The following is a 15,612-nucleotide window of genomic DNA, read 5'->3' as shown; positions in this document are numbered from 1 at the left end:
CATAAAAACTGTTTTATAACGTGCGTTTTAAAATTCTGCACATTTACCTAGGTCAACAAATAAATACATTAATAGTTCAAAGTAGTCATTCCTAGGAGTATAACATAATTTATTTAAACAATACCCCCATTATTGGATATTTGCAGGTTTCCAATCTTTCAATATTGTAAATAATACTCTGATGGACATTGTGTGAAATTTCTAAGACATGTGTCTTTTTACAGAATAGATTATTAGGTTATAGAATTGATAACCATTTGGGTAACCAAATGGACGTATCATTAGGTCTTTTGATACACATTAACAATTTGTTCAGAAGGAACACTGTCATTTCTAAATCTCAGAAGTAATGTTTTCCTACACAATTGTCAACACTGAACATTACAATTTTTTCCATTTAGATAAGTAAAAATAGTATCTATGTTTATGCTAAGTAGATGTTTCCTCATTGAAATGAATGAATGAATGCAATGAATCAAGAGCAAGGTGCAGAAATAACGAATAATCTAGTTTCACATGGACTTAGAGTTTTTACTCTAGAACAAAAGCCCAGAAGAGATTCAGACATGACTCATACATGTCATCTGAGATAAATACACGAGCGGAACAAAGAGACGCGGGGACTGGGGACGTGGTGGAACTTGCATTTGGCTGGGAAATGAGGGAAAGGCACTTGCCCTGGGCGGGGGGGCACCCCCACGTTCCTCTGTGAGCCTAGATGTCCAGTGTGCCACTGGCCACGTGGCCCCACTGTCTTCTCCGCCCCTGACCTTAGATGCCTGTCTATCTGGACAGTCACAGACACTCTGGGCTGATGCTGTTGCCTCTACAAACAGCATGTGACAACAATCAACAACAGCTTAGGCCCTCCTCTTCCCCAGGCTGGATTTCATAACCTCTCCATCATTCCAGATCTCCTTCCACTCGGCCAAGAAGTGATGAATTCAAGGACACGCCCTACCTTGGGGCATACAGCCTCAGGACAGCTGTGGCAGGGGCCTTCCGGTCACAGCCATCGGGCGTATGTTATTCTTTGGGTTTATAAAAATAATTCTTCTCACTCTTTTAAAGAGGCCAGAATTACTTTTAAAAGTGTTTATGAATTGTCAGAGTAGTAAAATGTAAAACACATTGCAAGTTTTTAAAAAATGTATTTCTCAAAGGATTAAGGGAAAGATTCGTATGTTTAGTCAGAAATATTTTGCTCATTAGCTGGTGACATCATTGCCCTCTGAAATTAGAGGATTTTTGTCAGCTTATGGGGGAAAAAAAAATGAGATTCCATTCCTTTCCCCAAGGTGCAGTATAGCGCTGAAATCATGCCGTTGGTAGTTTCAAAATTAACTAGTTGTCACCAGATTTGAATGAAAAGGAGGAGCTGGAGGAGGAGGCAGAAGAGGAGAAAATTACATGATACTTTTATTTGTAAAAACTATGGGAGAACTTGAGGTAATATTACCATTCCTTAGGGACAAAGGCTTGTCAGCACTTAATCCACTTAAGAAACTGTTTTAAAAAACTATAAACCAAAGGAGCAGCAAATGAATGCTACCTTCCACAGTAACCTCTATTTCCTAAACTGATGAACTTTGAATTGCTTTTAATCACCCCCCCAAATACTGCTGTAAGCTTCCCCATGAGGAAGAGAAAGAACACACAAGACCTCTGGAGTCCTACAGCCAAGCAAGTGTAGAGAAACTTCGAGTGCAGGTAAGCCCCCCACCTGCATTCTGCAAGTTGCCTCGGGCAGAGCAAACGTCTCTCTTTCTCCAACAAGGGGTGCAGGGAGGGGAAGGGAAGTGGAGGAAAGAGAACTGATTTTTTCTTCACTTTGTACATCTTTGGAAGATTTTTTTCTGCTTGAGATTACATCCCCCTGCCCCTAGGTCAGAGAACTCTGTTGTTCATGTGAGAGTTGAGCTCTGGTAACAAGGAAGGACTGGGAAGGGAGTCCGCGGCCCTGGAGGTCCCTCTGGTAAGAGGGGGGAGTGTTACCGAAAGCAAATCGATGGTGTCAGACACACTGAAGACTTCAGCAAAACAGCAAGCCCACTCATTCCCAAGTGCATTCGATTCTCACATAGTCTGTGCCATGGAAAAAGGATGATTCAGAGCAGGACTGCCAAGTGGGGCAATTACAGATGCGCCGGAGGCTGCAATTGCTGGAGCCGGTGGAAGTTTTCATCCCAAGGCAGTCAGTCTCCCATGGGGTTGGGTGGTGTCTGCAAAATCCCATTACTTTTACGGCATCTTAGATGGACTGATTTACGCATCAGGCAATGACTTCTTGGCCAGAGCCGTCAAACCACCTGGCCTAGGCAGGCACACAACGGGGTGGAAATGCAGAGACCTGATGGGCCACCTGGCCAGGGAGGGAAGGCTGGACACCCAGCTTTCCTCCAATCACAACGCCGGCCGCCGGGCAAGCACAGTCATCTGCTAAAGCCGGAGGCAGGTGGGCCTGTGTCCGGCACTAGAGTCGCAATCCACAGTCTTAACGTAATTCTCCTTTAGTTTGTAGAATAAATAATAAGTAAATTTACTTTCAAATGATAGAAATCTAGGCTGAATCCTTGGGATCCCAGTTAGAGAGGGTGTTTGTGGTTACCTACATGGCAGCACTATCAGGTCTGTGATGATTGCTGAAACCGAACCACAGAATACCCTCCACAATTAACAAAATGAGCAACAGCCCCTGCCACCACAAAATATAAATATATGTATATAAATATATATCTGTGTATACATGTGTGTATGTGTCCATCCATCCAACTAGAAATATTCTACCAAGAGCAACCAAACAAGGAAAAGAACATAAGCAAATATATTGAAGTTTAAAACTTCATGGTCAAGGTAAGAAACAAATTTCTGAGGACCAGTGGAAAAGGCCCTCACTTCTCCAAGAACCAGAACAGTGGGAATCTCAAAAACCATTTCACATAACCTGAAATCTCCAAAGAAGCAACTGGGGTGGCCTCTTCTAAAAAAATCTTTTTTTAGGTGCAGTGAAAATTACTTTGGGAGAATAATGAGGGAAAAGAAGGACAGTCAATAGTAAGGCTGATCCTGACGGAAATAAAGTCCCTAGAAGTTCACCAGGAGCTAGAGAAATGAATTAAGGCAGACCGCCTATGCCCCCACATTCCCCTGTGCATAAGTGGCTCGAATCATGAGGCAACGCACCAACCAAAACCTTAGGTGGAAGAAGGAAGGGCCCAGGTACCCAGTGAAGAACACGATCCAACTCGGTGTGGGTCCTTCTGCCCCGGCCATCACCTCCAGCTACAGCAATAACAAACATAAATGGGCCACAGGGAAAAAAAACCCCTCAACTATAGCTCAGAAGAAAAACAATCTATTGTCAGATAACATGGGGAAAAGGTCGAAAAGTTCTCATTATATCATCACAAATAGCAAATCTGACCCAAGCCACGCAGGCATGAAATGCATGACAACTATTCAAACAAACGAGACCAAGGACGAGAGGAAAAAAATAAAACTGAACCGAGAGAAAAAGCATGAAAAACACAAAGATCGTATCTTTTGATACCATCTCCCTACCACAGGAAAATATAACTCAAGGAATGGGAAGTAATAATTCCTAACAGTTGCTTTACTCTATAAAATAATTTTATAAGAACACACAGTCAATTAAATGAGTCTGCAGAGACCAAATGAAAAACATGAATATATATTTAAAAATTGCAGTCATAAGAAAATAGATCGCCCTGGGTGGTGTGACTCAGTGGACAGAGGGCTGGCCTGTGAACCAAAAGGTTGCCAGTTCAATCCCAAGTCAGGGCACAAGCCTGGGTTGGCAGCCAGGTCCCCAGTTGGGGGTGTGCCAGAGGCAGCCAACTGATGGATCTCTTGCAATGATGTTCTCTCCCACTCTCCCTCCTTTCCCCTCTCTCTAAAAATAAACAAATAAAAAATCTTTAAAATTTATTTTTTTTAAAAGAAGAAAATAGATCACAAGAACCAACTGCAGTGAATTTCAATTAAATTTGTAAATAAGAATAAGGAAAGAATAGCATCTAGAAGTTAAAATATTGATATGGCGAAAAGCTGTACTACTTAAATCCACTTTCTCTTACGACCCGGGTTTTAAGGTGGACCCAGCCCTCCACCGAGGTCTTTGCCCCTGCTGCTCCCTCCACCGGGCAGACGCGCCCCCCAGTCCGCCTTCTCTGGGAAGGCTTCCACTACCCCCACCCCCACCGCCACACTGGGGCTCACTGGACTTACGGACTTTCCGTGTGTACTTCCTGCACTACGTAGCAATACCCCCATGAAGCCCCGGTCGTGCCGTACATTTGTGTGGCTCTTCTTCTTAAATACGAGCTCCCCGAGTCTAGTGGCCGGCACGGAGCAGGCACTGAATAAATGCACACTGTATAAATAAGAACGTTCGAGAGGACATGCTTTCACCTCCTCTCTGGATCCAACGTGCAAGGTAAGAGGAAGGCGCCCTGCTGGGAAGCAAACATGCTGGGAAGCTGTCAGCATCCCACTAGTGACAGGGCATCCCTCAGGGGGCGTGCTCTGGTGCAAAGAGGGAACGGAGTGGGGGCAGAGGAGGCAACAGAGAGATTATTCTGAGACCGATTTGAATGTGTATTTGGCTGTTAAAATACTGCTTTTCCAATCAATGCCCCTGTCTGATGACTGGCTACGGTGCTAAGAGTTCTGATATAACGGTAACGGTGGCATCTTAAAATTCAAATGGACCCTGAAGGGAAGGGACCCTGAAGTCACTTACTGTGACTTCAGTAGGTTAACTTAGGTTGGAGGTGACCCTCAGACAGACGGGATCCTACTCCGGAGCCACCAAAGGGCCTGGGGATGGGGACCTCTCCAACACCTCACCTGTTATCTAAGATTTGTCATTAGGGTACATAATTTAAGGAGGAATTAACACGTAGTGAATGGACAGCATTAAACGAGGGACAGAGATCCTCCCTCATCGCCAGCCTCCCTGAGGTCACTGCCGAGAGCAAAGTAAGAACCTGACATTGCAAAACCTAAATGCCAAACCCTGACCCAGATTACATCACGAATGCCTGCACTCAGACACCATCGGCCAGCGGGGGAAATGCGGTAAGTCCCGTGTGCTGTTCGGGTATCAGGTTGAACAAAGGAAACTGCCCTTGTTATAGTTCAAAAGCTACCACCTGCAGTTTAGCATGGCTCCACCTAGTAAAAGAAATAACAGGCCAGAGTGTATCAGAAGGTCTCTTAAATTTAAACATTTTCAGAAACAGTATTTTGTCATATGCATTTTTGTTCGTAAGCCCTTGGTGTCCCCGTAACTGCGCACACCAGTGGAGACGGGGACACACCTGCTTAGTCGGCCAGGTGCGAAGAGCCGGGTTTCCAGTTACCTCTGGGGCAGCCCCGGGCGTGCGCTCCAACCCGGTGGGCACACACACGGTCTGCACGCACACGGTCCGCACAACTGCCTTGTGAGTTAGCACTGTGTGGCTCTGGATAATTTCCGGGTGATTAATGGCTTCTCCCTCCCAAACAGCACTCCTAAGGCCAAACACACTTGCTAAAACCATGCCAGACCCCCCCCCCCCAAACCCACTTACACAATTAGCACCTTCCGAAGGAGGAAATAAACTGAGTATGTGACTGGCAAAAGCATAACCAAGTGAACATGTGCTGTTTACATTAAGCATTCCGCTCACTCGAGACTAGCTGCTGTTGGTATGAGCGCTGCTACCATGTTCCTGGCATGTACAGGAATAGCACCCTCCCAGGGGCCCGAGTGTGCGGAGACCAGCAGCCAATGGAAAGGTGGAATACCTTCACGTGACGTAACAGGAGCCGACATTCGCTGGGTACTCGGTGCCATTTCATCCCTGCAACCCCCGTGTGGGACAGAGAGCAAGGACACGCGGGCACAAAGAGCTGAAACATCCTGCCCACGGGTGCAGAGCCAGCGGGTTCAGGTCCCTGCTGGGCCAACTTCTGACTCACGTCTGGGGGCTGAACCGGCCCCCTCGCCTGCCCACGCTGGGTAAACGCCTGGCTTCCCTGAAGCCAGGGCCTCCTTCTTGTCCAACTTTGTTTAAATAGGATGATCTTCAGGATTCACAGCAAACACACGCCTTGAGCTCTGGCCCTTGTCCCAGGGCGAAGGCCGGGGGTGGGCGGGTGGCGTGGAGTGACAGCCGGGCTGAGCAGTGGCTGTCGGGCAGCTGACGGTGAACAACATCTTCCCCTAAGACTTTGCTCCGTGTGCTGTTCCAGGGAGGGAGGTGGCTCTGTCTCACGCTCCCACCATGAGCCGCAGGTCGGAAGGATCATTCCTTTCACCTTCTAATGAGAATCTAATACCCCCTTATTTTACTATCACTTTAGTCTCAAAATCACTTTTATTAAAATCGCAAGTAGTATTTCCTCCCATACATTTCCACCCAGCCAAATTTTAAAAAATTATAGAAAGTACTCATAAAAGTGAATAATCACCTGAAGGCTTCAAGTATTAATTAAAAGGCAAGAATCGATAAAGGTTACTTTTAACATGTTACCTTTAGAAAGATTTAGGGAAGTGTTAATTACCTGAGCACAATGTAACAAACCACGTTATAAAGACTCACGGGTATGTGTCCCAAGGACACAGGGTATAAATGCCCTCTGGCAAATTACTGCTTGGCCATGGTTGCTCTTTCTTTCTCCTGGTCATATTACAAGTCGAGCGAGTAGAGCTTTTTCTCTATTCAAGCAATAAAGAGCTGAAGCACACGTCAATTCTGCCCGTGTTGCATCTTCACGAACACGACCATCCGTGTTCAGCAAAGCAGAACCATGTTCTAGTCCAATCACCACTGACCTTACCAACTAGAAACCCGTTAACCTCAAACTCATATATTAAGAATTATGGGGGAAAAAATTCTGTAGCAAAAGAGATTAAAAAACATTAAAGCAGTTTATTTAGAAAGGGAAGTTACTTTTATGCTTGTACTTTACCCTGTCAAGTTTTCTCATAAAGCGCAGTAATGTTAAGAGTCTAAAAGTAAATTTAAAGGAAGGCCAGCCATTTCCACAGAGATGCCTTTACTAGGTGGGCCCATGTGCCAACCCCAATACTGTGGAATATGTGAACCCTCACATAATTTATACATCCAGTAAAGATCCTCTCAAAATCAGCAAAAATACGAAAGTATCTACTTTTTCAATTGCTGAGAATATCTAAAGGTGGATGAAATTTTTGCATATTCACCCTGTGTTGTCATTTTTTAAAAGTTTTCTCGAAGGATCAGAGGCCCCTAAATGAGATGCCCGATGATGCCTGGTTTATATTTTCTTTTAATACCTTTAATGAAGTATAATAAAATAAAATGTCTAATAATTTTATTTCATAGCTGTTGTCTGGAAGTTTACCCTAGTAAAGGAGAAATATTCAAAACAGCCAATCTCTTCAAAATCTGGCTCAACTCGGCATACCTGAGCATCCAGAAAGGGCACAGGCTACACAGACGACCCTCGGAGAAGCAGGACCACAGCTTGTGAGCCCCAGCTGCTTCCCCCACCCTCTGTGAAGTGGCTGAACCGATATAGCCTTTTCTTCGACCACAACAGAAGTTAAGCCATTCACTGTAAGAACCACCAAAAAAGCAACTTTGTGGAAGGCTCTCCTGACTTTCAGCACATTCTGTTTTAGGAAGTTCTAGGCCAGACTAAGTAAGGCTGTGGCAACCTTTCCTACAGGAACCTTAAACCTGAGACCTCTGGCTTAAAGGCTGTGGCTGCTGTGGGGGCCGGTGAAACAACTCTAAGTAAAATCTGTCTGCTGGCAAGAGACGAGTTTATGGTTTACAATTTTAGAAAGCCCCAGAAGACTTAACGATCTTGCATTATGCCACCCAAAACATCTCATAATTTGGGGATTATTTCAGTTGAGACCTTAAAAGACCTTCATCAAGGAAACACTCAAAATAGTATTTTTGCAAAAAGTGGAAGAAGTGACCACCTGGTGTTCTGTCTCTCTGTGACCCAAAATTTTAAACAGAGTTCAGTCACACGGCTCCCCTGCATCTCAAACTAGGTTCATGGCAAAGACATATTCAGAGGTGGAATCAAAGGCTATAAAGAGAGGCGCACATGGAGGTAAGGTGTTATTCCAACACCACGGTTACAACATTATTATAGCATTCCCTGCACAAATATTTTCCAGCTCTGAATTTCCCCAAGTGTAAAAGTGCTCTGTTATGAAACGATGACTCGCTTTGCAAAATAACTCAGTCACAAAGTATTTCCCCGTGGTTGCTTCACCCCCGGGAGGCGCTCCAGAAGCAGAAATGGGATGCCGGCGCCCCCTGCAGAGTGTCCTGTGTGGAGTGGAACGGCTCAGTGGGACCCGCACCGGCGCCGCTCGCAGTCTTGGTGCCTCACTGGCACTCGTCCTGCTTCGACTTTTCTTAATACATTAATATATGTCTTTAAAAATGACTTAAACAGTACTGTCATCAAATAACTTACAATTTGACATTTTTTAGAAAGATGCCTCTTCACTGCAAGCATTTTCATTAATATTTAAGCACCAGATACAGATCACCAAGTACTGATTTTGTAGAAACATAGAAACTATGGTTTACTAAAATTTATGCCCCGAGAAAAGAAGTATGAACCCCAAAGATGGAAAGCATAATTCCCTCCAGCATTTTCTTAACCAGAAGGTAAACTGAACCTTAAGCCACAAAGTTGGAGGCTTAACATGAGAACTCTTATAACCTTCTCCCTGGAGGAGGCAAATGAAAACAAAACCTACCAAAATAAAAGGAAATGTGCACACATGTACACACACATGTGTACACATGTATGCACATGCATATACATACATGTGCACATGCATATACCTATATGTATATAGGGGTTAAAACAAACGTTCAGATACTTATAAGCAAACAAGTGCAGTCCTCAGCCAGAAACTCTTTTTAACAACTCGAACACTCACAACAGAAGTTTATTATGAATGAAAAGCAGCAGGGAACAGACCCTCTTCTGGCAAAGAGAGAGCTATTTTTCGCTTCCCTTGGTCACTATCTTTAGTGCTTTACATTCTCGGAAACCAGGAATGTGAATATGGATTCGTTGTGAAGCGACACACAATTATCTAACGCCAATTAGGGGGGTGGAGAAGCCTGTGGAATCCGTGCCAGTGAAACGCGACAGCATGTCAGCCATCAACATAGGCATTGAGGTCTGGTGACAAAGGCCGCATGGTCCCTGAAACGTCCATGGCCTGGGCATTCCCGACCACGGCCAGGGAGCTATTTACATCTTAGCACAGAAAAGAATCGACAGAAAACTGAAAAACTCTGGCTGTCACACAAAACATAATCAAAGCGCCTAACCCAGGGCGGCCGCGGCGGGACACGGGGTATTTCTCTGAAATTAACTGCTCTGTTCTCAGGCAAATCTGGACTAACCGAGGAATATTTTGGATAGGAGGTTTTGCTGAGTCTCTGTAGACGCACAGGGCAGACTACAGTCAGCATGAGGGGTGTCAGGTGCGTCAGGATGACAAGCAAGTTAAGGCTAACCTCGGTGACCATGGTGGCAGGCTGCGTTATGACCAGGGAAGTGGCCGCCGGTGTTTGCAGAAAGTCAGCCGGCAACACACACAGGGCAAACAACACTGCCTCGGCGAACCCTCCCCGCTGCTGAATAGCCTGTCTGACCTGCATCCCTCGGCCGAAGGAGAAGTCATTCTTCAAGCTTCTGGAAGACTGTGCTGACCTGGAGGGAGCACAGGGTATTCCTGGCCCTCTGTCCGACCAGGACCGGCTGACTTTGTTTTCGAGCCATGTATGAAAACACAGTTTGCTGAAAAGCTAACAGAGCAAAACGTGTGTGCGTGGCATCTTGAGTTTCTGCGGGGGTGACCGTATCCACCGCACTGCAGTGACTGTGTGCCACGTCAGGCAGGCCTGCTCTGTCTCCTTCATGTCCCCTCTGGAACCCGAATGTCTAGCACCGTGCCTCCCTGGTACACGGCACACGCTTTGTTGGCATCCCCTAAAGGAACAAAGAACTGCCCAAGGAATGAAATGCCCACCCTCTAAGAGTCCACTTCAGCCTCACCGTTTACATCGAGGTGGCGTTTCTGATTCACACCCTGAAAGGAGTCCAACAAACCAGTACTTAATGATGCTTTCTTAGTGGCTCGTTCAAAATGCCCACAGAGCTCAATCTATATAAACTGTTCCCCAGGGAAACGAGCCTCTCTCCCTGCTGTCTGACTATGTGCGCTTTCCTGACAGTCCTTGTGCTCTGAAGGGAGAGTCTTATCACCGCTCCCCTTGACTCAGATGCTATTAATCAGGACAGTGCACAGTGAGTCTGATACTAAAGGACCCACCATGGACACCTGGGTCTTTGTGCTCTTCCCGGAGCTGGGTTTGACTGACATCAGTCCTGAGTTACTGTATTTATTCTTCATGATCCCTTAGGTTCGTGATTTACACTTATGTTAGTCTTTAGGAGTTGGGAATAAGAGACCCAAAAAGGCACACTGAGAACCATGGCCATGGTTTTTTTGATTACCTCATGGTCCCAGGACATGCTGCTGGCTAGCACACAACACATTCATCATTGTAAGTGACCGTGCAACATCTTGGTCACTTCCACGGAACAGCAAACCAAGCAAGGCTTCCAAATTGATAATCTTTTTTTTTCCTTAGCTGCCATGAAAACCTGGTACTTGATTCCAGAAATCACGGGAAAGTAGGTAGTAGGAGGGTTATACGCACTTCTGATAAGCCATCATTTGTTGCTTAGACACAAAGAATGGCAAAGACTGAGTTCGTAGCTGCAAAACATGAGACGTGCTTTAAAGCAGCCAGGAAGGATGAACGTTCAAATACAACTTTGTGCATTCAACATTTTTCAAACACGCTACATGAGCTGACACTAAGCTGGGCGCTCACCGGAGACACACAGTAACACAGCATTGCCCTTCTTGCTTAAGGAGCTCGCGATTTCCAGGGTGGGCAGACACATGCACAGTTTATCCTGGTCCTCCAGGGTAACCTGAGGGTTCCTGTCTACAGCTGGTTTTGCGAAGCACAGAACAGGAAGCAACCAACTATACATGAGGAGGTTAAAGAAAATTTCACAGAGGAGAAGGTAGTGGGGCTTCACTTTGCAGGAAGCAGAGGTTTACGCCTGGAAAAATCTGAAGGGATACGTTTCGGGCAGAGGAAGATGCATGAATGAAAGCAGAGGGTGAAAATATAAGCTGTCTCCAGCAATGTGCGGGGTCCAATGTGGCTGGAGGGGAGACCACTGGGGGAGGAGGTGACAAATGAGAGTGGAGAAATTGATTAAAGCAAGATGGCATCCAGTTTTGGGTGTGCCCATAACTTTTGGAATGTACCTGATAGAACTGGAAAATAACCAGACTTTTTTTTACAACACAGGATCTGTGAGGAAAAGGTGTGCTCTAGAAATATGACTGGCTGTATGGAGCATAGATACAAGATGAGAATGAAGACATGGGAGGCAGAGCTGCTTCCAGATTTTAAGGAACAGATGACCTGACAAACAAAACGACTCCGTAACAGATGACCTCACAGTTCGATGATGGCACCGTGAAACATAAGTTTGAAACTCTGGAATTTTAATTCCTACCATCTCCGTGGAACTCCTAGTTCAGGAAGCAGTGGCCACATTCAAGCGGCATGAATGACTAAAAATTCCAATGTGGAAAATAAAAAATAAGACTCTCTGTTCATAGATGACATGCTTTTTATCTGTAGAAAGCCCTAAAGATCCCACATATATGCACCCCCAAAAGCTAAAGATAATAAACAAATTTAGCAACAAGTGAAAATCAGTTCCAATTTTATACAGTAGCAATGAATGCATAAAGAAGGTAAAAAAAAAATTTCATTTACGGTGAAAAAAATACTTGAGAATAAACTTGAGGTGAGACTTAACACTGAAAAGCACAAAAATTGGTGGAAGACATTCAAGAAGACATAAATAAATTGAAAGATACCCTGTGTTTGTGCATTAGAAGACTTCATATTGGTAAGATGAAAATACTACCCAAGATGAAAATACTACCCAAATTGACCTGCAGATCCAATGCAATCCCTATTAAAATCCCATGGTGTTTTTTGCAGAAATAGGAAAACCCATCCTAAACTTCACAGAAAATCTCCACTGACTTCAACAGTTAAAACAATCTGAAAATGAAGAGCTAAGCTGGAGGGCTCACAATTTCCAATTTCAAAACCTACTACAAAGCTACATTAATCAAAACAGTATGAGACTAGCAAAAGAACAGACACATAAGCCAATGGAATAAATAAAAATTCCAGAAATAAACCCCTGTATATATAGTCAATGAATTTTCAAAAAGGGTGCCAAGACCATTTGGGGAAAGGATAGCCTTTTCAACACATGGTTTCAGGAAAACTGGGTATCTCCCTGCAAAAAAGTGAAGTTGGACCCATATGTTATATCATACACAAACATTAACCTAAAATGGGTCAAAGGACTAAAACTATAAAACTCTTAAAGTGAAAACACAGGAGAAAATCTTAGTGACACTGGATTTGGTAATGATTTCGTGGATATGATACCAAAAATACAGGCAACAAAAGATAAGTGGATCAAAGAGAGTGATAAGGCAACCCACAGAATGGAAGAAAATATTTACAAATCACGTATCTGGTCAGAGATTAATATCCAGAATATATAAATAACGTCCACAACAACCAACAATAAAACAACCCAATTCAAGAATGGGCAAATGACTTGAACAGGCAGCCCTCCACGAATATACAAATGGCCAATAAGCTGCTCAAAATCCTAGTCACTAGGGGAATGCAAATCGAAATGACAATGAGATACTAGTGCACCCCCATTTAAATGACTATTAACCAAAACAGAGAAAGAGGGGTAAAAAGTGTTGGTGTGAATAGGGAAATTGGAACCTTCACGCATTGTATCCAAGAATGTAAAACAGTAGAGTCACTGTGAAAACCAGTAGGGAGGTTCCTCAGAAAAGTGAAACACGGAATTACCTTATGATCCCAAAATTCCACTCCTAGGAATGTACCCAAAAGAACCAACAGCAGAGACTCAAACTGATACTTGTATACCAGTGATCAGAGTGGCACTGTTCATGGTGGCCAACAAGCAGAAAGAGCCAAGCATCTATACACAGGTGAATGGGGTAACAGGATGTGGTTTCTACACACAGCGGAATCAGTGTTCCACTGACTCATCCATCGAAAAGAATGAAGGTCTGGGATACGCTGTGACACAGATGAACCTTGAAAACACAGCGCTACGTGAAATAAACCCTTGCCCAAAGCGACAAACATGGTATGATTTCACTTACATGTGGTACCCAGAACAGTCAAATTCATAGAGACAGACAGAGGGTGAGAATGGTGGTTCCAGAGTCTGTGGGGAGAGGAGGCTCGGGAATTGTTTAATGGTTAAGGAATTTCTGTTACAGCCAATGAAAGAGATGGTTGCACAGCTACATGACTATACTTAATGTTACTGCACTGAGCACTTAAAAATGCTTCCAATGGAAAAGCTGTATATATGCTATGAGATTTCTAGAACACTCAGCATGAAGAGCACTATGCTTTCTAGATGTGCTTCTACTGGGTCAAGAACACGGAGTTGACATGTAAGAACAAACGCTCCTTCTCTGCTCCTGGTGGGAGCTGAGGACGCCAGGTTGAAACTGTGCACTGTCCCCTCTTAGGAAAGGCACTCGAGATGCCCAAAGAGAAAGAAAACTTACGTTGCAGTTGGACGAGCCGTCGAATGTGGGGCAAGAACCATCTGGCCAGTCGGCAGGGTCCAAGGCAGCTGACTGCCGGTGCTGGGCCTCGTACTCCTTGAGCTGCCACAAGAGGAAATGGAAGGTTGAAACGGAAGTTAATGGCTGGCACCGTGTACCGAGCAGCAGAGAGAGCACGTCAGCACCTTCTTCATGTCATCGTCGTCACAAAGGGCCAGGAACACAAGGTTCTCAAAACCAAAACAAGGGCCCGCTCCCTGCCCTGTGGGTTTTCATCTAATTAAACCAACAGACACAACTGACTCTTCGTATTTTATTATGTATGCCAGACAGACCTTGATGTCCCCCCTCCTACATGGAAACTCATCTTTCCCAGTTGTAGATTCTAAAAAAATAATTGCCTATAGTCTGGCCTCTGAATCACCTCTCTCTGTAGAAGGCACAACGTGGTAGACTATGAACATTTGGGCAAAACAGAGACGGAAGCCTGAAACTGATTTTTAAAAGTCACGAGCTTTTCTTGTTCTAGACCGCTTCAAGTCACCAGGTCAATGTCACCGTGTCATAAGTACAGTGGGATTTGCTTGGGATGCTTGTGGACGAGAGGAAAGGAACATGCGGTCTAGGCTACGTGCAGAGATGTTTAAAGTTGGGGTTTAGAAACCAGGTTTCTAAAAACTACTTTCTTGAAAAACACAGAAAGACAAGTGAAATATTATAAGAAATTAGCAAATGCAATGTAGTCAAATTACATAAAGGATCCTTCTGAATGGCTAACGGTGTGTTTTTATAACACATATAGAAATTTAACTCTGCTACATAATAAAATGAACTTGTCACTGCATTAAAATTCTACCATAAAGCAGTTTTTCTATATGAATTTTAAGACAGTGATCAAATCGTGTTCCGTGAATAAAGCCACAAAAAAACCCAGAAACGGTGTGACCCGACTGCCCAGGAGGTGAGTCAGCACCGCCCTACACCATGGAGGCTATGTGGTGGGTATGGCAGAGCCACCGGGCTGACAATATCCTCCTTGCAACGTTCCGAAGCACTGCTTCTCCTAGGAAATTCTTTTCTGTGTATACAAGTGGTAGGAGGTAGACCGGGGAGGCAGACAGCCCTGATTAATGGGTAAGAGCTTAGCTGCAGAACCCAGAACCAGCTGAGAGCCCTTGGGCAAAGCATTACCCGCTCTGGGCCTCAGTTCCCCCTCTATCAGGAAAAAGGGGGTGACAGTACATCCGTCCGTCTCACAGGACAAAACAGCAGAGCTCTGAGCACACTGCACCTGTGCCGGAGACACATCAGCACAGCTTTGCTGTGATCACACTGTGGTTTCGGAATAAGCAGAGCTGAGTTCACAGACTCCAGGCATCTGCTCTCTGGCTACTCGGGGCACTGATCTCATTTTCATCTTTCTGGTGCTTTAGGGTGTTAGTTTTCTACTCTTTGTACTACACCTAAGTTACGTATTAGAATGCTCTCTCCTTCCAGATATACTCGTTTCTGCGATGCTACCTTCTCGCTGTATTATTGGAACAGCTGGCAGCTGAACAGTGGGGTTATCACTTGTTCTCTCTGGGTCTATGTTCCACTTTTTATACTCAAACTTAGCCCCACCTCCGAGGAGCCACGAAATAAACTTCATCACTAAAAACAAGACAAATTCCTAACTATTCAATCATAAACAGAGTTAGTATTTTTCTTCTGCTATCTGTCCACTTCTATCATTTTGGAGGTCAAGGTACCTATATTTCTTCAGATGGAGATTCTGATCTATGCTCTATCCAAATTGGCCACTTTTTGAAATTATCCTGAATTTCAAA

General features: G+C 44.5%; 1 protein-coding gene across 3 annotated transcripts in view; it reads right to left on the bottom strand.

Annotated features, from left to right (window-relative positions):
- Positions 1 to 15,612, bottom strand: part of SASH1 (SAM and SH3 domain containing 1) — a 164,128-nt gene that overhangs the window by 42,484 nt on the left and 106,032 nt on the right. For all 3 annotated transcript variants that reach the window (XM_037156811.2, XM_053663433.1, XM_037156807.2), the window contains one exon: positions 13,784 to 13,885. In XM_037156811.2, coding sequence (XP_037012706.2) covers positions 13,784 to 13,885 — 102 coding nt within the window. The remainder of the gene's footprint in view (positions 1 to 13,783; positions 13,886 to 15,612) is intronic.

The sequence above is a fragment of the Artibeus jamaicensis genome, unplaced genomic scaffold (assembly GCF_021234435.1).
Source record: "Artibeus jamaicensis isolate MK-2021 breed Jamaican fruit bat unplaced genomic scaffold, CSHL_Jam_final contig_3176, whole genome shotgun sequence".
NCBI lineage: Eukaryota > Metazoa > Chordata > Mammalia > Chiroptera > Phyllostomidae > Artibeus > Artibeus jamaicensis.
Note: the sequence above shows the minus strand (reverse complement) of the source record. Positions and strands in the feature narration are given on the sequence as shown.